Source organism: Giraffa tippelskirchi, chromosome 3, assembly GCF_054371585.1.
Source record: "Giraffa tippelskirchi isolate mGirTip1 chromosome 3, T2T-mGirTip1v1.2.pri, whole genome shotgun sequence".
NCBI classification, from domain to species: domain Eukaryota; kingdom Metazoa; phylum Chordata; class Mammalia; order Artiodactyla; family Giraffidae; genus Giraffa; species Giraffa tippelskirchi.
The window spans coordinates 85,863,383-85,884,584 of NC_137277.1; the positions used below are offsets into that span (position 1 = coordinate 85,863,383).

The 21,202-nt window shown below is 43.9% G+C and overlaps 1 protein-coding gene across 21 annotated transcripts in view; it reads right to left on the minus strand.

Moving 5' to 3' along the window:
* RAPGEF4 (Rap guanine nucleotide exchange factor 4) overlaps positions 1–21,202 on the minus strand; it is a 318,142-nt gene that overhangs the window by 68,807 nt on the left and 228,133 nt on the right. For all 21 annotated transcript variants that reach the window (XM_081584651.1, XM_081584649.1, XM_081584653.1 and 18 more), the window contains 2 exons: positions 4,106–4,190; positions 1,286–1,346 (listed from right to left, as the gene is read on the minus strand). In XM_081584651.1, coding sequence (XP_081440777.1) covers positions 1,286–1,346; positions 4,106–4,190 — 146 coding nt within the window. The remainder of the gene's footprint in view (positions 1–1,285; positions 1,347–4,105; positions 4,191–21,202) is intronic.

Genomic DNA, 21,202 nt, shown 5'->3' on the forward strand with positions numbered 1-21,202 from the left:
AAATTTTTCCTTATTGTAGAACTCCGAGAAACAGAGCATGCTGGTGTGTCTTACGATTCTCCAAGAGAGATTAGAGGAGGCATTTCGTGCCCTGAATACACCACTCACCATGTTTTCCAAGAATGGTTTTGTAGGATGAGTGGGAAATGCCAGTTGAAATAATTCTGCTCATATTTATTAATATGAAGTTTCAATTTCTTTTTTTTTTTGAAATTTCAATTTCTTAAGAGGCCTTCTGGCTTCCCCGGTGGGCTCACACAGCAAAGAATCCACTTGCAATGCGGGAGACCTGGGTTCGATCCCTGGGTAAGGAAGATCCCCTGGAGAAGGAAATGGCAACCCACTCCAGTATTCTTGCCTGTAGAATCCCAAGGACAGAGGAGCCTGGCAGGCTGCAGTCCATGTCGCAAGGAGTCGGACACAACTGAACGACTTAACACTTTCACTTTGAATTTCTTGCTCCCAAATATGATCATAGAACTAAACTACAATGTACTTACTGGAGAGATACTACATATTGCTGCTGCTGCTGCTAAGTCGCTTCAGTCGTGTCCGACTCTGTGCGACCCCAAAGACGGCAGCCCACCAGGCTCCGCCTTCCCTGGGATTCTCCAGGCAAGAATACTGGAGTGGGTTGCCATTTCCTTCTCCAGTGCATAAAAGGGAAAAGTGAAAGTGAAGTCACTCAGTTGTGTCCGACTCTTAGCGACCCCATGGACTGTAGCCTACCAGGCTCCTCCATCCGTGGGATTTTCCAGGCAAGAGTACTGGAGTGGGGTGCCATTGCCTTCTCTGATGCTACATATTAGTACTGCATAAATATCTGGGCAAAGAAATTCTCTCAGGCTTGGAGCTGATAGTGGAAGCGTGAGAAGCAAGCCGAATAATACGCTATTCTAACTAGCCTCTCAAAAGACAGATTAGGTCTTCTCAAGCCACAAAATTGAAGTGAGGTCACTGTGTAAAGGTTTTGCTTGCACTCTCCCCTGAAGACAGTGTGACTTCATCCCACCCTCTTTAAACACGACCTTGAGCCAGCAGGGGAGGGAGCAAGTGGAGATGCTGGCTGGTAAGCGCTCCCAGGCTGGTACCTGACACCCACTAGGCTGCAGAGCCACAGACATGCTGGGAATAATCACGGGTCCAGAAAAACAAACGTGCCATGTGACATCCTGGCAAGTCTGTCCCAGACCTAAGAAAGGGGAGCATTTACAGTCAGGCTCCAGTGGCACATGCTCGGGAGGGGGCAAGCCAGGCATCACGCACCGATACAGCCTTCACTTACATACAGTCCCTCCTTTGGCATGAGACTCAAAAATGAGAACACCTGCTAACTCCCGTTTCACCTAGAAGAAAAAGAGAAAGAATGCAGGGAAAAGCCAGATTTGGGGGTGTGGGGAAGGGACTTGCTCGCTTTCTGAACAGCGCTAACTTCCACACAGCCGCCTCCCACTCTGCCTGCCTGCTCCTCCCGCCTAGAACCACTTCCAGTACATGTGCCACTAGATTTTTTTTTTTTAACTGAAGTATAGTTGATTTACAACATTTCAGCAAAGTGATTCAGTTATACACATATCTATTCTTTTTCTGATTTTCCATTTTATTATAAAATATTGAATATAATTCCCCATGCTATACAGTAGGACCTTGCTATTTATCTATTTTATATGTAGTAGTTGTATCTGTTAATCTCAAATTCCAAATATATCCCTCCTTCCCTTCCCCATTTGTAACCATAAGTTTATTTTCTACATCTGTGTGTCTGTTTTATAAATAAGTTCCTCTGTATCATTGTTTTAGGTTTCACATAAAGTAATATATGATACATTTGTCTTTCTCTGTCTGACTTACTTCACTTAGCATGATAATCTCTAGGTTCATCCATGTTGCTGCAAATGGCAAGATTTTGTTCTTTTTTATGGCTGAGTAGTATTCCATCGTGCATGTATACCACATCTTCTTTAGTCATACATTTGTCAATGAACAGTTAGGCTGCTTCCATGTCTTGTGCCACTAGATTCTTGAAACTTTTACAAAAGCTATTTTATATGCTCAGTCATACAAGATCAGCTTCCCAGAGACTGTTTACAACATGGTTGCACGTGCATGAGAGCTAGGCAACTTCTCTGCCTATCTTTTGTCTTGGGGAGAGGGTGAGAGTATCCACAGTATCATATAACTCTTGCTCCTGGAGGTTCTTCCTTGCATCACACATCATGCGTAAGTGCAAACATGTTGGAAAGCTCAGTGTCTTGAAGTTGAATGCTGCTGCTGCTGCTGCTAAGTCACTTCAGTCGTGTCTGACTCCGTGCGACCCCATAGATGGCAGCCCACCAGGCTCTGCTGCCCCTGGGATTCTCCAGGCAAGAACACTGGAGTGGGTTGCCATTTCCTTCTCCAATGCATGAAAGTGAAAGTGGAGTGGGTCAGTCATGTCCAACTCGTCACGACCCCATGGACTGCAGCCTGCCAGGCTCCTCCGTCCATGGGATTTTCCAGGCAAGAATACTGGAGTGGGGTGCCATTGCCTTAATTAAGGTTAAATGTGGGAGGAGATTTTTTAAAAATATTTATTTATTTATTTGGCTCTGCTGGGTCTTAGTTGTGGCACATGGCATCTTCAGTTGTGGCATATGAGATTTAGTTGCCTGACCAGGAGTCGAACCCATGCCCCCTACGTTGAGAGCGAGGAGTCTTAGGCACTGGACCAAAAGGGAAGTCCCTGTATGGAGATTTTGATAGCTGTTTCTTTTTAAATTCCAAATTATGGTCCCAAATCATGGCTCTGTCTCCCTAAGAACCAAATAACCTGAGAATTTCCACAGTGCCTGGGGACCTGGGGTTGGAGGTAGAAGCCTCCCCCTCCTCTCTAACTACCCATGATTCTTCCACGGCTGCGCAAGTCAGAACACATGGAGGGTGGAGACCCAGACAGCAGGTAGGGCACAGGGGTCTTCCCTCACTCCCCTCTCCAGCATGAGCTTTTGGGGCCTTGGCTCCTTCCCCTACAGATGCAGGAGTTCCCTGGGTGAGGCCCCTGGGCACTGGATGTATCCCACCATGGAGAGAGTGAAGGTGACAGGGTGGTGGTGGGAGGGTGGGCTGGACCAGACCCCTGGACACTCCATGTAGGTGAGCAAGCTTCTGACCTGGGGAATGCACGCAGTGGGAGCATGTGAAGGCAGCCCTGTCTGGGTTAAAGGGGGAAGGTCTGCAGCACTCCACTTGGGGTTGTGGTGAATGCCTCACTGCTCTCAGCAGAGACCTGGGCTTTACAGCCCACAGCGGGGACTGCAGACGCTGCCATGTAACACTGACAGAATGGTATCACCTAGTGAGCCGGGAATGAAAGACCAGCGAGGCAGGTAGACACTGCGGAGGAGCCTGGCATGTCATTTGTGAACATGGTATATAACCTGTAGACGTTGAAACAACTGCTTTTTATTATCATCATCCTCATTATTATTAATTATTAGCATATAGGAGATTTACATTGCCTGGAACTCATGTTTCTGTGTTCCTCCTATGGCAGGAGGCATTTCTGTCCACTGCTTTTCTATAATATCCTAATCATGTAAACGTTCAGAGTCAGATACAGGCATTGGGCCATTTTCCACCAGCAAGTGTTGCTCTTATGCCCTAAAATATCTGAACCAATGCTCTTTGGCACCTTCTGCGTCTTTTCTCAATTTGGCAGCAAACCTGGGTGGAGCTAGCCCCCTGGGCCAGGCCAGGTCATCTTGATTTCTCTCGCTGCTGCCCCATATGGCTCTTTATTTCATGGAAGGGACTGAAAATCTATCTTAAGGCCTGGCTCTGTAATTAAGGCAGGTTCCAAGGCTCAGGAAGTTTGAAGTATATGCTCCAATTCCACTCACAGCAGGCTGCTCTAATGTTTAGGGCAACTACTAATAAGATGATAATACTTGATCCTTCTTTGGTGAGATGTCTTCTTTTAGTATCTCATGAGAGCAAGAAGGCATGATTTATGAGGTAGAATTTCGGCATCCCTGTTCCTTCCTCAGACTATAGTCCTCTCCCCCAGTCCTAGCAGTGCATCTAATTCAAAGTGCCCCCAACCATGCTCAGCTAAGAGATAACTTACTGTGGTAGAAAGATGGGATAAGGCTTTAATGTGAAGGAGTTCTTCATAGATAATTTCTAGGTCATCCACGGTCCTCTGTCCAGGTCTACAAAGAAAAAAGTAACATGGAAATAAAGAGATAAAAATCATTACTAGAGTTTGAAATACAGAAGGGGCTTCAGGGGTCAGTAAAACATGTTCAGGGAATTCTTAGGAGAAATCCTGATAAAAAGACCCTGGCAGAGGGAGAGATGATGCTATGATAATCCCTAAAGGGAATTTTGACATGAACCTGTTCCTTGATGGAAGGACATGGAAGAAAGCAAAACTGCACCTAATCCCCTTCCTTTCCAACCTCAGAGGGAGGAACATCTCTGCTCACATCATAGTTGACTTAGATCGCTTACTTTGTAGATGATGATTCTACAAAATTACCTTTCATTACTGCGTTAATCAAGATCAACAAACTTACCTTTTAACATCACCAGGAACTGTTGGTTCAATCAACTTGATGACTGAAACAAATTTCTTGGGATCCTATGTGATATCTTAGCCTAGAAGAATAATGCTGCTATCGCTATTGTTCTGGGTTGTGTAATATGCTTCTACCACAGGACTTAAAGGACTTATATAAACAATGTTTTCTCACCTCCCTGTGGAGGTGAGGACATGAGATGAGCAGAAGGCAAATAGGAGTGTGTGGAATTATTAAGAAAGGGAAAGTAGGGAAGAATACATCACATTCCCCAAACTCTGTTCCATGGTCTACCACTCTTCCAGGAGATGTTAATCAATATACTATGCACAGTATTTTTTTCCTATAATTTATTCTAAAACTACTATCGTATACCTTGCCTTTAAGAATGAGGTTTGGACACATTATGGACATCCTGGCATGGGAGGACTGAGAGGATTTCTGATCATCTTTCATATCAGTAGTTATTCTGAAATCACTAATCATGTTTAGTTTTACATCAATGGGAAAGTGAAAGTGAAGTCGCTCAGTCGTGTCCAACTCTTTGCAACCACATGGACTGTAGCCTACCAGGCTCCTCCGACCATGAGATTTTCCTGGCAAGAATATTGGAGTGGGTTGCCATTTCCTTCTCCAACATCAATGGGAAAAGGGATGAAAAGTCAGTAATTTGGATCTTCTATTGCTCTCTGCAATACAAGGAACCCTGATGTTTTTGAAACTAAAAAAAAAAAAAAAACCAAACAAATGTGTTATTAATTCTGAGAGCTCTAGGAAGTCACTTTACACATTGGTGGTCAGGTGGCATTTACTCTCAGCTGACTATTGTAGTTATGAGTGTTACTTATTACATAATCATCACCTGTGTTATGCACTGTCCTAAAATTTCAGTAACTTATGGTATTATTCAATGTTATAATATACAATATACAAAACCTTTAAACCTCAATGAGCTACCAATGGTGTTCCATCATTATACTGTACTATAAAGAATTTTCTTTGGAAATTCCCTGGTAGTCCAGTGGTTGGGACTCCATGCTTTCCTTTCATTGACATGGCTTGGGCTTAATCCCAGGTCAGGTAACTAAGATCCACAAGCTGTGTGGCATGGCAATTAAAAAAAAAAAAAAAAAAAAGAGTAAATATTTCCTGGATCAAGTAAATTCAGGAAAGTCTTGCTGCTCTATTGAGCAGAGCACTGAATTTAGAGTCTGAAGATGAGGTTTTAACCTTCGTGCAACCCCTCACCAGCCACATGACGTCAGAGACTCAGTTTCTTCTGTAAACTGGGGACAATATCTTCGTGAGAATGATGTGAGAGCTAAAGGAAGCAGCAGATGGGAAGGTATCTGCATATTCATTTGTGTAAGTGAAAAAAAAAGCAGCAGTGTGATATCCAAAACTCCAGCCCTTGCATAAGAAAAATGAACTTAAAAATTAAGTATGACATTTGGTTCAGCAAATTATATCTAGAACTTAGTCAATTATTAGATAAGTACTTTGAGCTACTAAAACTGAATTATAAATATTCTACAATAGTTGCGTTAGATAATTTGTAACCATATCACGGATCCAAAGGGGGCTAATTGGAAGAAAACTCTCTGTATACCTCGGGTATTACCTTCTCAAGGACAGCTTTAACGTGAACCAAAGAATATGATAGCCTTCTCTTACAGAAACAACAGAGGACTGTTTCTATATTTCCTAATCCTGCCTGTACAAAGACAGGTACTAAATCCATGAACCAGGCAGATGCCAGCCAAGTTCACCTCCTGCCAAGGATTATCACTTAAGGACACACTGTGGAACGCAGAAAGTATGGGACCCACAGACACCGAAGCAAAAGCTATGGCCTCAGGGATTCTGAAGGAGCCAGGCCTTCTCAGTAAGGGGCCTAATCTACTACTTGACTTAGACATGGGGATTTTGAAACTAGGACCCTTGGAGATTTAAAAGTCAATTGAGTCACCTCAGTCCATCTACTGCTGTAGAGGCAGCTAACGTGGAAGCCTCAAGGTGGGCGTAATAGGATTATGGCTCTTCAGCACAAGGAGCAGCCCTGCTGTTCCTGCTTCTTGACATCAGCTGCAAATAGCATGGACCCTCCTAGAAGCTTGGCTAAAGGAGAAAACAGTCACCAAGTCTCATTCTCACCTCCAGGGGGTGAGGAGGGGGCGCTATTACGGAGGGAGAAGGAAAACCTATCTGGGAAAAGAAAGGCCAGAATTTAGCTCTAAAATCTACATCTGAATTTAGATTCAGAGTTGAAATTTGGGGAGCAGATGTCTACAAGTTTAGGAAGAGGGTTCACATAGTATCAACACGAAATCCACACTGATCAAGTCTTACAGATTAAAAAATTAAGTGCTGCCTTTAAGATCTACAAATCCCATTATGTTAAAAAAAATCACTGAATTTCATCCAAGAGTTAAAATATGATGATGAACAATGTCAGACCCTCAACGCAGCACACTGGAAACTTGACAGAGTGGGTCAAGGCTGCTCTTGGAGTTAGTCTTAGGACTTGCATCAAAGTGCGGCAGGAGAGAGGTAGAGATGGTAACATTCAAGCTATTTTCAACTCCCTCCCGAACTCCCCACTGCCCCCAACTACGTGAGCACTGGCTGAGCTCTCCTCGCCATGGCTGCTGCTGGGCTGGCTCTCTTCCCTGTCTGCCAGGCATCTCTCCTCAGTGTCTGTTACGGTCTGTCTGTCGTTTCTCTGTTCACCTCAGGCATTGTGCTGTGCCCCCAGGCTGTCTTCAGCTCTGTTCTCACTTCCTTCTACCTTGTCTCCCTGACAAAAGTCCCCAACTTTCATCTATGTGACTCCGAGACCTAAATTTTAATCTCCAAACAGATTTCCTTCTTGAGCTCCAATAGTTTCCTGACCATCAATTCCCAGACAACCCACAGGCTCAGTCTGTCCAGAAGTGCTCCCTCATCATCACACAAAACTTTTTAAGCTCGTCTCAGTGGACTTTTCTAGACTCATCTCTCCTCTCTTCACACCTTTCCTCCTGGCTAATATGCTCTGTGCTCCAGGCATAACCAGACATGTCTCCGGTTCTAAAACATGCAATGCTCTTTCACACCTCAAAGACTCTTCACATGTTCCTCTCTTTGCCTGGGATATTTGTTTTCTGCTACAAGCCCAGCTCAGATGTCCCCTCTCTGAGGCAAAACTGGTTCTCCAAAGTTTATTCTTCCGAGGCAGCAGCAGCAGCAGGCACATGGTCCAACTGCTGTCGCAATTGAAACATACTATGAAGAATGTTATTTGCTTAGAAATTCATGACTCTACACTGCTGTTCCCAAGAGAAGCAGCATCTGGTAGTGCAAAGGGCACTGTGTTAATAACAAAAACAGGATTTGAGATCTAAAAATAAAAATAGGAACTTCCTAGGTACCCAATTGGTCTAATGCTTGGTTCCTACATCTGTAAAAATAGGGATAATAAATAGGATTTTTGTAAATATCGAATGACCTAATATACACAAAGCATTGATACACTGGAAATATGGTGCCCATGCAGGATGACATGATAAAGTGGGAGGTGTTCAATACATCTCATTGGATGAATGCACGAGTTCTTGCAATTCCTGCTGAATTCGGGGTTTGCCCGGGGAAGGTGGCAGCAGTACCAAGGACCAGTTCTTGTCCTGTGTCCTGAAGGCCTTATGCTCTGTTATCCTCCCCACTGAAGGTCCAGTAAGACAAGATGCCCATGACACAATTCTCTTTAATTATAGTACACATATGTGTCGTGGTGCTTTATTGACTATGCCAAAGCGTTTGACTTGGATTGTGGATTGTTTATTGTGGATCACAATAAACTGTGGAAAATTCTGAAAGAGATGGGAATACCAGACCACCTGACCTGCCTCCTGAGAAACCTGTATGCAGGTCAGGAAGCAACAGTTAGAACTGGACATGGAACAACAGACTGGTTCCAAATAGGAAAAGGAGTACGTCAAGGCTTTATATTGTCACCCTGCTTATTTAACTTATAAGCAGAGTACATCATGAGAAACGCTGGGCTGGAGGAAGCACCAGCTGGAATCAAGATTGCTGGGAGAAATATCAATAACCTTAGATATGCAGGTGACACCAATCTTATGGCAGAAAGTGAAAAACTAAAGAGCCTTTTGATGAAAGTGAAAGAAGAGAGTGCAAAAGTTGGCTTAAAGCTCAACATTCAGAAAACTAAGATCATGGCATCCGGTCTCATCACTTCATGGCAAATAGATGGGGAAACTGGCTGACTTTATTTTTCTGGGCTCCAAAATCACTGCAGATGGTGACTGCAGCCATGAAATTAAAAGACGCTTACTCCTTGGAAGGAAAGTTATGACCAACCTAGACAGCATATTAAAAAGCAGAGACATTACTTTGTCGACAAAGGTCTGTCTAGTCAAGGCTATGGTTTTCCCAGTGGTCATGTATGGATGTGCGAGTTGGACTACAAAGAAAGCTGAGCACTGAAGAATTGATGCTTTTGAACTGTGGTGTTGGAGAAGACTCTTGAGAGTCCCTTGGACTGCAAGGAGATCCAACCAGTCCATCCTAAAGCAGATCAGTACTGGATGTTCATTGGAAGGACTTATGTTGAAGCTGAAACTCCAATACTTTGGCCACCTCACGCGAAGAGCTGACTCATTGGAAAAGACTCTGATGCTGGGAAAGACTGAAGGCAGGAGAAGGGGACGACAGAGGATAAGATGGTTGGATGGCATCACCGACTCAACGGACATGGGTTTGGGTGGACTCTGGGAGTTGGTGATGGACAGGGAGGCCTGGCGTGCTGCAGTTCATGGGGTAGCAAAGAGTCAGACATGACTGAGCAACTGAACTGAAGTGAACCAGTTAATTATTAATGGAGGGAGGAGACAGGATGAAAATGTTGGACCTGACCTCTTACTCCAAATCCCATTCAAAAATAGAAAAGACAGATTTTTTTTGGTAGGATTATAATTTTACTCATCTAGTTTTAAGAAATTATCAGCTAAAGCTACCCCATCTAAGTCAAGTTCAGTGGGGGCCTAAACAGAGATGACTGTCAAAAACCAAGCAGCACCTGTTGGAGTGGATCCTTGTTTTGGTCAGAATTTTGTCTGCCATGCTAAACATATAATAGGAAAGATGTTTTAAAATCCAAAACAGCACTGAAAACAAGTCACGCCACCATGACAAACCATAAAATAATACTATCAGCAAGATCGGCATGTTTCGGGAATTCTTGGGTGATGGGAAGCAGATGGGGACAGCATGGCTGAGAGAGGCCTGGAGGCAGACATAGCTCTGCACTCACAGAAGGAAACCAGCACAGAAGGAAGACAGCACTGCTGATACAACAAGGGCAGGAGAAGGTCCCAGGGGGTCATCAAAACACTGCCCCACTCAGGGCAGGGGCCGGCGCAGCAGACTGCCCAGGCTCCAACTTGAGAACTGCCAAGACAAATGTCCAGGAGGGGCCTGAGAAGGAAGCGGAGCCCTGGGCCCTCCTGCCAGACACAGAGGACAGGGAGAAGTGGGAGCTCGTCCAGGAGGGACTTCCTGGGAAGCGCTCTATTCCTGGGAGAGCCTCCTGAGTGTGGCAGCTGGTGGGAGGACGGGAGGGAGGGGTTCAGCCTGCCTGCTCTCCATGTGCCTCTCATAGAAAGTGAGGCCTGTCCTGAAGCACAGCCTCCACTGCCTTCAGGGGTGGAGGTGCTGTTGGCCAATCTGCAGAGACCCACATGGAACTCATTCTACCCCTGGTCCTCCATTCATCAGTAACCAAAACCAAGAAATAAAGACTTCATGGGGCTTGCTGGATGTCCTGGAGAAACCCATGACAGCCATGGGAAACCAAATGGAACAAAGCCTAGAAACAGTTTAGTCTCTGAGTCCTAAATAACATTGTGAATGAAAGGGGGAAAAAAAAACACAAGCCTGTGGTCTACAGTGGTCAGAGTCATCGCAGGGCAGGCCACTCTCACTGGGTGATCCACCCAGACAGCAACTGTCTTTTCGGTCCTGTTTACAGCACATGTTTTAATGAGGTGAGAGAAGTCAGGACGGCAAGGTGAGCAGAGACTGGCTTTAGAAAATGAGTACCTTTACAGCTGACAAAGCAACAAAAGCATTCTTGAGAGGTGTGCCGTGAGGGGTTTCCATCAACATGTTGTTAGGGTTGAAGGTTGAGGGAGGTCCCAGGGAGGAGGCCAGATGGAGCCGAAGTCAGTGTGGCCATCCCGTGTCCACAAGTGGGAGTCAGATGGGAGCCCCTCCGCCAGCCCAGCGGCCCTAGAGCTTGTGGCTGCAGCAACAGAACAGGCCGAGCCTTGGCCGGGATACCAGTGCAGAGCTGTTGTGCCATCTGGTGTCTCAGAAAAGACCTCTCTGCTCTGGCCTCAGACGAAGCTTCTCCCCTCCGTGTGCCCCACCTACTTCCCCACCATCATCCCTGAACAAAGTCACGTTTTACAAGCAGGTTTCTTGTGGCAGACAGTGGCACTGAGTACCTCTCATGCTTTGGTCTTTGTGGGGCAGACAGGAAAGAAAAATGGAGAAGGGATCCCACAAACCAGCCCCCAGCCTGTTCAAAGAGTCATGAAAGGGTCCCCAGGGCTGAAGGCAATCTGGCTTTCAAGAGCCAAGGGAACACTGTGCCCTGAGCGAGCAGGAGGAGGGACCTCGCATGTTACCGTCACAGAGGACCTGCAAGGCCAGGGAAGTGAATCGGCTCTCCGGCTGCTCTGAGTGGCAGCACATGAATGTACCTGGTCTTTACTTGTCCTTCTCCAGATGTCACAGGGAGAGGCATTAGGCATCCCTGCTTCTTTACAAACCTGCGTGGTGCCACATTGATGGGGATTTGTAGGATCCTGCTGGGGAAAGGCCTAGTTTCTGAGGGGACGCTTTCTGGCGGCAATGTCTAGTTACAGACAAGATAATAAACGGGGTTGGAGGGAGAGGCATTTTCTACATTAAAGGATGGAAGGGTTCAGGTGATATTGGAAGCTGCTGGTAAATACAGTTTTATCAAGGAATTTATCAAGGTCAGAGACAGAGCTCCTCGGTTATTGGAACGTGGATAAAATGAGGGATTCGCCCAGGCACCAAGCAGGCACGCTGGCATGGCCAGTGGTAACCTGGGCAGGTGAAAGATAAATAACCCAGTTCTTCTAGACTTGCCACCCAGTAGACCTATTCCCTGGTGCATGGGAAAAATACCCAGAAAAGTCAGTGTTATAAACATGTAAGACCTGGTCAAGCACCAAAAAAAAGGAAATGCTTTACTAGTTTTTTTCTTGGGGCTGGAATGCTTTATTTTGGTGGTAATGCTCCACCTCAGTCCACCTGATTCTCCTGCTTTCAAGTAATTTCTCAAGCATGGGTCATTTTCCAATGCTCTTAAAAGATTTTCTTGAGATTCAACTCTTCCACTTCCCTTAAAGGAAGGTTTGGTGTGGTTTCCCACCCCCTTGTCTAAACAAACCAGCACAATATGTTTGTGTCTTTTCTTCACCTCCCAGGACACTTGCTTCTTAAGAGTTAGCTCTAAGTATTTGAGACATTCCTGGAGCCTGGTGATGGGCCATTTAAGGTCTCCTGCCCGGCTCTGTCGGCTCATTTCCCTGCCACACCACAACCCTCTCACCTGACCCTTAACCCAGAAAAGGACATTTTAAGCTTATCAGATACATTTTCTCCATTCTGTTTTCAAGGTTTTGATCATCTTTACTATCATTATTCTGAATTCTTTTTCAGGTTGTTTGCCTATTTCCTCTTCATTTATTTGGACTTCTGTGTTTCTAGTCTATTCCTTCATTTGTGCAGTATTTCTTTGCCTTTTCATTATTTTTTTTTAAACTTATTGTGTTTGAGGTCTCCTCTTCCCAGGTTTCAAGGCTGAATTCTTTCTTCCTTTTGGTTTTTACTCTCCTAAGGTTGGTCCAGTGGTTTGTGTAAGTTTCATATAGGGTGAGATTTGTGCTGAGTTTTTTTTTTTTCCCCTCTGATGGGCAGGGCTGAGTGAGGTGATAATCCTGTCTGCTGATGACTGAGTTTGTATTTTTGTCTTGTTTGTTGTTTGGATGAGGCGTCCTGCACAGAGTGCTACTGGTAGTTGGGTGATGCCCGGTCTTGTATTCAAGCGGTTTCCTTCGTGGAAGTTCTTACTGTTTGATACTCCCTAAGGTTAGTTCTCTGGTAGTCTAGGGTCTTGGAGTCAGTGCTCCCACTCCAAAGGCTCAGGGCTTGATCTCGAGTTTTGCGTGGTTCTATATATTCTTTTCCAGTGATCAGGTACTCTGGTCTGCTCTCAGCTGGTGTTCTGCAAGCATTTCTGTATCTGAAGGTGTATTCCTGATATATCCATGGAAAGAGATGTACTCCACATCTACCTACTCCTCTGCCATCTTGTTTTTCCCTTTTAAGCTTATCAGATACAATTAGACATTCTCTAGTTCTGACAGCAAACCCTGTATACATGGGAATTCTTCCCTTCTTTGTGAAGTCAGAAATGAATGCAGTTTAGAACTGCTGTTAAGGGTAAAAGCCTCGAGTATATTTGGGAGAAATGAGGTCATCCCCATCAGGACATGGGGTAAAGGTTCCATAATCCAGTGCCTCTGAGGCCTAAGTGTTTGGGGACATTGTGATTTAAGGTTTTCCAAGTTCAGAAGCTGAATATGCCAGAAATTCTCCCAGCAAAAGTGTTTACTATCAGAGCACACTAGAAGTGTACCATTAAACCTTTTCAAAGGTACAGCCACAAATATTTTCCTTTAAAATACCTAAGCAGCAAGTTGAGAAAAAAATTTGGATGGAATAAGATAGTTATAGCTACCTGCCTTTGTGTATGAGACATATATATCAGATAGAAAATGCAAACATTTTTTGAGGAGATGCTATGTGGGTGCATTATTTTTCCTTTATAAAAATTAATTCTTAATGAATCAGGGAGAGAAAGATATTTCTTTGTATTCCACTGCTTGCTCAGTAAATCCATCAGAGAAGAACTTGAGGCTATCTGTTAGAGATGAAATATTATTATTCGCTAAAAAAAGAAGAATGAAATTGGATTTGGAGTAAGCAGACTTGGGCTCTGTCCCTGGTTCAGCTACATATACTACTGTGTGATGAAGAAGACACTCAGAATCCACTAAGCTCAGTTTCTCCATCTGTAAGTTGAGGGTAATAACATTAGCACTACTCTGTTCACACAGGTAGTCTGAGGTTCAAAGAGGGGATGTAAATGAGGTCACTATATAAAAGGTATAGTGCAAATCATATTTAATTATTACGTTTTGTCTATGATCCTGACTTGTATGTTGATATAAATTTTTCCTACAGTAGATGATATATTTGAACTTCATTCAGGTCTATATGGGCTTCCCTGGTGGCTTAGATGGTAAAGAATCCGCCTGCAGTGCAAGAGACCTGGGTTCGATCCCTGGGTTGGGAAGATTCCTTGGAGGAGGAAATGGCAACCCACTCCAGTATTCTTGCCTGGAGAAACCCATGGACAGAGGAGCCTGCTGGATTACAGTCCATGGGGTTCACAAAGAGTTGTACACGACTGAGCAACTAAGCACAGAACAGCATAGGCCTATATAGTCATCATTTAATGAACTGAGACTAGTCTGTAGTAACTATTTTAAAATCAGGTTTCCATGACATGTTTCCTCAACAATGCTCAAAGAACAAAGCCAAGAGACCATTTTGAAGCCTTTTTGGCCTGGGACAGGTGGTAGACCGCAGAATAGAACACAGGCTCAAGTCAGAAAGACCTGGACCAAATCCCAAGTCCCCCTCTTTAAGGATAAACAATAAGTGATTTAACATAAGCCTCCATTTTCCTTATTCATAAAATGGGGATAATATTACTAACTACCTCAAAGATCTGTTGAAAGAATAGAACTAGACAATTGTTGAGCACAGTGCCTAGCACACATGTGCTCAATAAACGTTGGCTGTAATTAAATGCTATTGTATTTGTTTTTCCATTTACAATCCCTTGTGAAACTGGGAGAGAGTAAGAAAGATAGCGTTAAGTCATGTCCGACTCTTACAATCCCACAAACTGTAGCCCCCCAGGCTCCTCTGCCCATGGGATTCTCCAGGCAAGAATACTGGAGTGGGTTGCCATTTCCTTCTCCAGGGGATGAGAGTAAGCAGGTATTAAACTCATGTTATAGTTTAAGAGACTTATAATCTGAAGATGTTGGGGGACCTACTGGTAACTTGGTAAGACCAGAATCCAGGGCTCTTGTGCTTAGTAGGGCTTACACTTTATTTAGCAGACTCTTAGGTCAAATGCATGTATCTCAAAAGCTGCCATTAAATTCTCAAAATACCATTAATTCTCCTCTCAAAAAACTCAGTATCCGGCATTCTATCTTTAGTCTCGGGCCCTCCAATCCATTCTCTACAGATAGCAGAGAAACCTACCCACTGCAAAACTGGCCATGCCACACCTCCCTTTAAACTAGTCAATAGTGCTCCAAATGGCTATAAAATAATATACGAGACTTACAGAGAAGCAGACCCCCTTCAACCTGACCTCGGCCTAACTCTCCAGCCACATTTACCACATGCCTGCTCTGGGGGCACTCCTTTGGTTCCTTACTGGAACTTTCTTGATCTTTTTCTGGCCCCACTCACCCCTGCACCCTTGCTAGGCTAGGAATTCTTTCTTTGTTCTGGGAAGAAGGGCACTTCTTATTTTCTGCTGTGGTTAAAAAGAAAGGGTTTGAGAATCAACCTAAACACCCAACAATGACAAACTGATCGCACTAAGGAGTATTCAAAGGATAGACTACTATGCACCTATTAAAAATCCCACCTTTAAAAAATATTTATGGTTAAGGGAGAATGCCATGCTATATTATTAAGTGTAAAAAGTTAGGAACTGAAAAACAATCAAAGGATAGGTACCAAAATGTTAATGATAATAATCTCTGGAAGATGTGATTGGCAGATGTTATTTATTCTACTTTGACTCTTTATAGTACTTTCTAAATTTTCTATGCAATGAACAGATCAACTTGAACAGTAAAAAGTCATAAAAATCTTGAGGCAATCTAATAATGATGCCTAAACTGTAATCGGCAGCTATATCCATCTTTTTCTCTCCCAAATCTGGATCCTAATAGCATCAATCCAAAGGTTGATTCTTGGGCATGTAAATATGAGGAACAAGGAGTAAACTGCTTTCATAGGGGAAAGGCAAATCTAAACTCTAGAAACAGCCCACTTAATGCACTCATTTCTTCCGGTAAATTCCACAAGCTTACACTTAGGGCACAGCCGTCTTTTCAGGAAAAACAAAGGCAAAGTTCATCATGCAGTGAAGGAAAAGACTCCACAGTGAATTTTTTTTATTTCCTAAAGATCAGTTCTTTTAGTCATGCTTCTGTTTTCATTTGATTTGCATCTAAGGATGGACTTTTTTTTGACTCTGAACATTCTCTTGGCATATCCCAACAGGAATCACAAGCCTAAGCACTAATGGTTTTAGGCTTGCTAATCTGGGTTCCACTGAAGAAACAAATTTTCCTATAACTATCAGGATTGCAAATATCACACCCTCCAAGAATAGCTTGGACAGGTAAAGACTATTAAAACAGGCTCTGCTAATGAAGAGAAAACATACAACCTCCGGCGTGCCCTCTGGAGCACGTGTGTGGAACAGCAGGTGGTGGCTGTCTAAACAACTCTTTCTTCCTTCTGGTATTTTCTCAGATCACTTGATTATCTTAAATTGTTTCCTTTCAATCTTATGCCCCTCAGTATATGCTAGAAAATATTACTCAAGCACATGAAATAAATGAACTTAAGATTATGAGTTTCTGACCATTTGGTAGACTCCAGAACCTGCCAGCAATTCAAATATACATACATAGTTTATATAAATATATATATTTGTATATATTTCCTGATGATTGCAGCTATGAAATTAAAAGATGCTTGCTCCTTGAAAGAAAAGCTATGACAAACCTAGACAGCATGTTATAAAGCAGATACATTACTCTGCCAACAAAGGTCCATATAGACAAAGCTACAGTTTTCCCAGTAGTCATGTATGGATGTGAGAGCTGGATCATAAAGAAGGCTGAATGCTGAAGAATTGATGTTTTTTGGAAGAAAAGTTATGACAAACCTAAATGGCATATTGTAAAGCAGAGACATTACTCTGCAGACAAAGGTCTGTATAGACAAATCTACAGTTTTTCCAGTAGTTGTGTATGGATGTGAAAGTTGGATCATAAAGAAGGGTGAGAGCCAAAGAACTGATGTTTTTGAACTGTGGTGTTGGAGAAGACTCTTGAGAGTCCCTTGCACTGCAAGGAGATCAAACCAGTCAATCATAAAGGAAATAAATTCTGAATATTCACTGGAAGGACTGATGTTGAAGTAGAAGCTCCAATACTTTGGTCACCTGATATGAAGAGCCAACTCATTAGAAAAGACCCCAATGCTGGGAAAGATTGAAGGTAGGAGAAGGAGACAACAGAGGACAAGACAGTATGGCATCACTGACTCAATGAACATGGGTTTGGGCAAGCTCCAGGAGATGTGAAGGACAGGGAAGCCTGGTGTGCTGCAGTCAATGGGGTTGCAAAGAGTCAGACACAACTGAGAGACTGGACAACAACAACAAATATAAATTTATGTGGGCTTCCCCAGTGGCTCAGTGGTAAAGAATCTGCCTGCAATGCAGAAGACTTAAGAGACACAGGTTTGATTCCCGGGTCGGGAGGATCCCGTGGAGGAGGGCATGGCAACCCACTCCAGTATTCTTGCCTGGAGAATTCCGTGGACAGAGAAGCCTGGCAGGCCACAGTCCCTAGGATCGCAAAGAGTTGGACATGACTAAAGTGACTGACTACACATAAATTTATATATAATTTATAAAATACATATAAAATTCAAATATATATACATATATATAATTTCATTTTTTCCCCCTTCTGCTCAGGCCCAACTGACAAGCTTCTAGGCTTTTAGGGAATTTCAAAATTTCAGACAGACCTAGAATTAGATTCGGGAAATGGCATCTACTTCATTTCCCTCCTGCCTTTAGGCTGTTTTCTGATAGACAGTTTCTAAACAGTGGAGCGCTAGGTCTCACTTTACTCGGGAGAGAAGTTGGGAGCCTTGTATGACCAGGGCCTTCTTTGTCTCCTTGAAGCCTCTGTTTGTCCAGCTGGCCTCAAGCTTATAATCTGTTTCCCTGCTCCTCCACATCTCTTTGCCCACAGTCTGTCTCCCGAGTATTTGCTCAAAGGTAGCCAGAATGTATGATTCTGCTGGTAAGGGTCTCTACTGTATCTATTCGCTGTAGGGTGACCTCTTGTTTTTAGACTTATAAACAAAGCAAAATCAAAACAGTAAGCTCCAGAAGCTCATTTTAGGTTTGTTGGCCCTGTCTGGAAGCTGCAACAACAGCGCCATCAAACTGTCACTGTTGTACAGCACTTGCCCCCAAAAGCCACCCAGGCCTGCACCTGCGAGGCCGGGTGGGCATTGTGAGTCACTCTGCCTGCCATCGCACAAAAATCTAATTTCACATTCAGAATATATGTTTTTTTTTTCAATACCAATAGCAACAAGAGTGTGCCAAAAAATTTCCCCTGAAGCTCTATTCTGTTTTTTAAACTACAGAACATTCTTTCATAGTTTGACAGTTAAAATGCTGCAGTTAATGTAATAAACAGAGAATTTTTCTAAGTAGCCTGTCAAAACAAGTGACACTTTTTTTTTTTTTGCTAGTGAGTCTCAGATACAGAACAATAGGAAGTACCTTTCAAAGCAACATCTTCATTATACAATCAAATTCTCAAAGTAATCTTCTCATCAAAGAATATTGTGTTATTTCTTTCCCAGTAATTATCAGAGTTCTGCAACCTCCCTGGCAGTGGTGACTATTATAAAATGCAGCTGTGCTGAGTTACAATATTGGGGGTCCTGCCCCGGTCAATATGGAACCAATGCAGCTCATGCCTCCACATTTCCTAATGACTTGGCAGTTTGGGCAGTCAAAAGTTACCATTTCCAGGACCTGTGAATATACCGTCAAGTTCCCAGAAGCAAAGGGCTCAGCTGCTCTCTGCAAGGACAGCAGAGACACCAGTAATTCTTGATGAACTCAGCTTATTTTCTTTCCACTTAAAGTACAGTAGAAGTTCCAAAGGTTATTATCTGATAAAAAATGGTGTGTGTGTGTGTGTGTGTGTGTGTGTGTGTGTGTGTGTGTGTGTGTATGTGTGTGTGTGTGTGTAGAGTCGGAAGTCTGTCTCATAAAATTAGATTCCTTCTTTTTCACTCTTCCATCTCTTAGGGACGGTCATTCGCATAGAAACAAAAGCTAAGAGTACTGAGTCACAAGAAGAACTAGCCATTTAATTCCAATGTTTGAAGTTTCATAAAGTCTGAAAAGATGGGACAGTCCTAAGGGCACCCAAGATGATGTATCTTGGGATACTGGTGAAACCTGTGTTCTACAGCCAGAGATGGGCTGGAAAAGTCCAAACTTTGTAATGTAACTTTCTCTGAAGGATCTCTGAGTTAGTGCTGTATGGAAGGAAAAGAAATACAGGCTACTCTTTCTAAGGGAGACTCATGACATCAGCTCTCAGGCTCTTGCAAGGGTGAATCAAACAATTAGCACGAATATCCCTAGCATGCTGTCTTCCTTCCACACAGCCAGTGCTCAATATGTTTGTGGCATCCAAATCTAATTTGGGAGTGCCTAATCCCCACCAGGTGGCGCTAGTGGTAAAGACCCCCCCCCCCCACATCGCCCCCGGCCTGCCAATACTAGAGACAGAAGAAATACGGGTTCTGGGTCAGGAAGATCCCTTGGAGAAGTGTATGCAACCTACTCCAGTATTCTTGTCTGGAGAATCCCATGGACAGAGGATCCTGGGGGCCTACAGTCCATGGGGTTGCAGAGTCAGACATGACTGAAGTGACTTAACATGCTATTAGCATGCACATTCCACTGGATTACAAACTCTCCAAAGGCAGGAACCATTTTACTACTTTCAAAAAACCTCTTTGGCAGATGCTCAAAAATATATGTGGATTGAATGGCATTTCTGTCTCCCTTGAAGCAACTGAGAGCTGAGGGAACATCAGAGCTGGGGCTTTATATTCATTTGTTCATTCAATCACTCAGCAAAGGTTTGCTGATAGTCTGCTTGGTGTAAGGCACAGAGCTTGGGATATGCCCTTTTCTAACTTCCACATCAAGTTCAATTTCCCTCTTCAGATTATGTTCTATCGATATACACTACATTTTCCTTTGTAGCATGCAATGCAGCTGTTATTAAATGATTATTTGCATAACTAGTTGTTAATGGTCTTGCTCCTGCCCTAGACAGAAAGCTTCAGGCTGGGGGTGCGACCCTCTAGTTAAATGCTGCAGCCTTTGCAACTAACATAGTATCTAGGACAAAATAGATGTTCAGTAAATATTGGTTAAATGACCAAATGAATGAAGTAAACTGAGCTATGCCTTCGCCTTTAAGAAACACAGTTTACAATAATGTTTCTCAATAGAGGCTTTCTGTTCAGGGCAGTTTCTTATTTTGTAGGGTTCTAAGTAGTGGAGTGTGTTCAACATCCCTAGGTCCTGCCACTGCCCAGCAAATGCCAGCAGTGTGGCAACCAAAACCCCCTCCCACAATTTCTGATGCCTGACCCTCAGGGGTGGCTTGCATCTGTTTCAGAACCACTGTGTGATATGGGCTTCAATGAAGGTGGCAGCAAGAAGGGATAGAGCCAGGACATGAAGAGGAGGTAAACAAGGGACAGTGAGACACGGGACCATAGGGAAGAGGGAAGAGAAGCAGTCTAAGAGGCAAGAGCACAGTTTAGAGTGAGGGCCGTCATCTGAGTTCCCCAAATCCAGGGGATTCTCCCGTCTCTCCACCCCCCGCCCCCACTGCCCCACCTCATGGTCCTTCAGGGCTCAGAGAACAAATTGCTGGGCAGGTTTCTTGAGTACAAGTCATGGTGAGATCAGTGAAGCTCTGGCTTTTCTGTTTGGTAATTTTGGATTTTCCAGCAAAATTTTTGTTTGAAGAAAGGGTTTTGAAGCCAAAGGAACTGAGAACCATGGTTATGGAGTTAAGGATGATGATGCTAATTGGGTAGAGGGAAGGCCTCTGAAACACATGGTGGGCGATTAAGAGAAAGTTGTGACGAAAAATGAGCTATGCTGAAGAGCCTCCTTGCAGCTCAGAGTGAGGGCAAGGGAAAGGGAAGAATCCTGGGGAAAGGGAAGGAGGGTGCAGTGAGAGGCTGCTGGGAGGTGGGGCCCACACCAGGAAGCTGGTCTGAGGGACACAGAAGAGGTGTTAAAGTGCAATGCTTCTGTCGAGACCCACTGATGAATGGAGGTTGGCCAAGCTGGTGACTCAGAGTCACCAGCTGGCTGGCACCAGTTGCCGGGTGGAGTGGGATTTCATTTCCAGCAGAAAAACATAAGCCCTGTGTACAGTGGTTGCAGGACCATGTGCCAAGTCACCCTTTAGTGAGAAGGTTTCCCTGAGACTAGAACTGAGGCACATGCTTCTTCGTATGCCCCACAGGGATAGTGGAGTGCCCAAAGAGCTGAGCCCCGAAGAACTGATGCTTTTGAACTG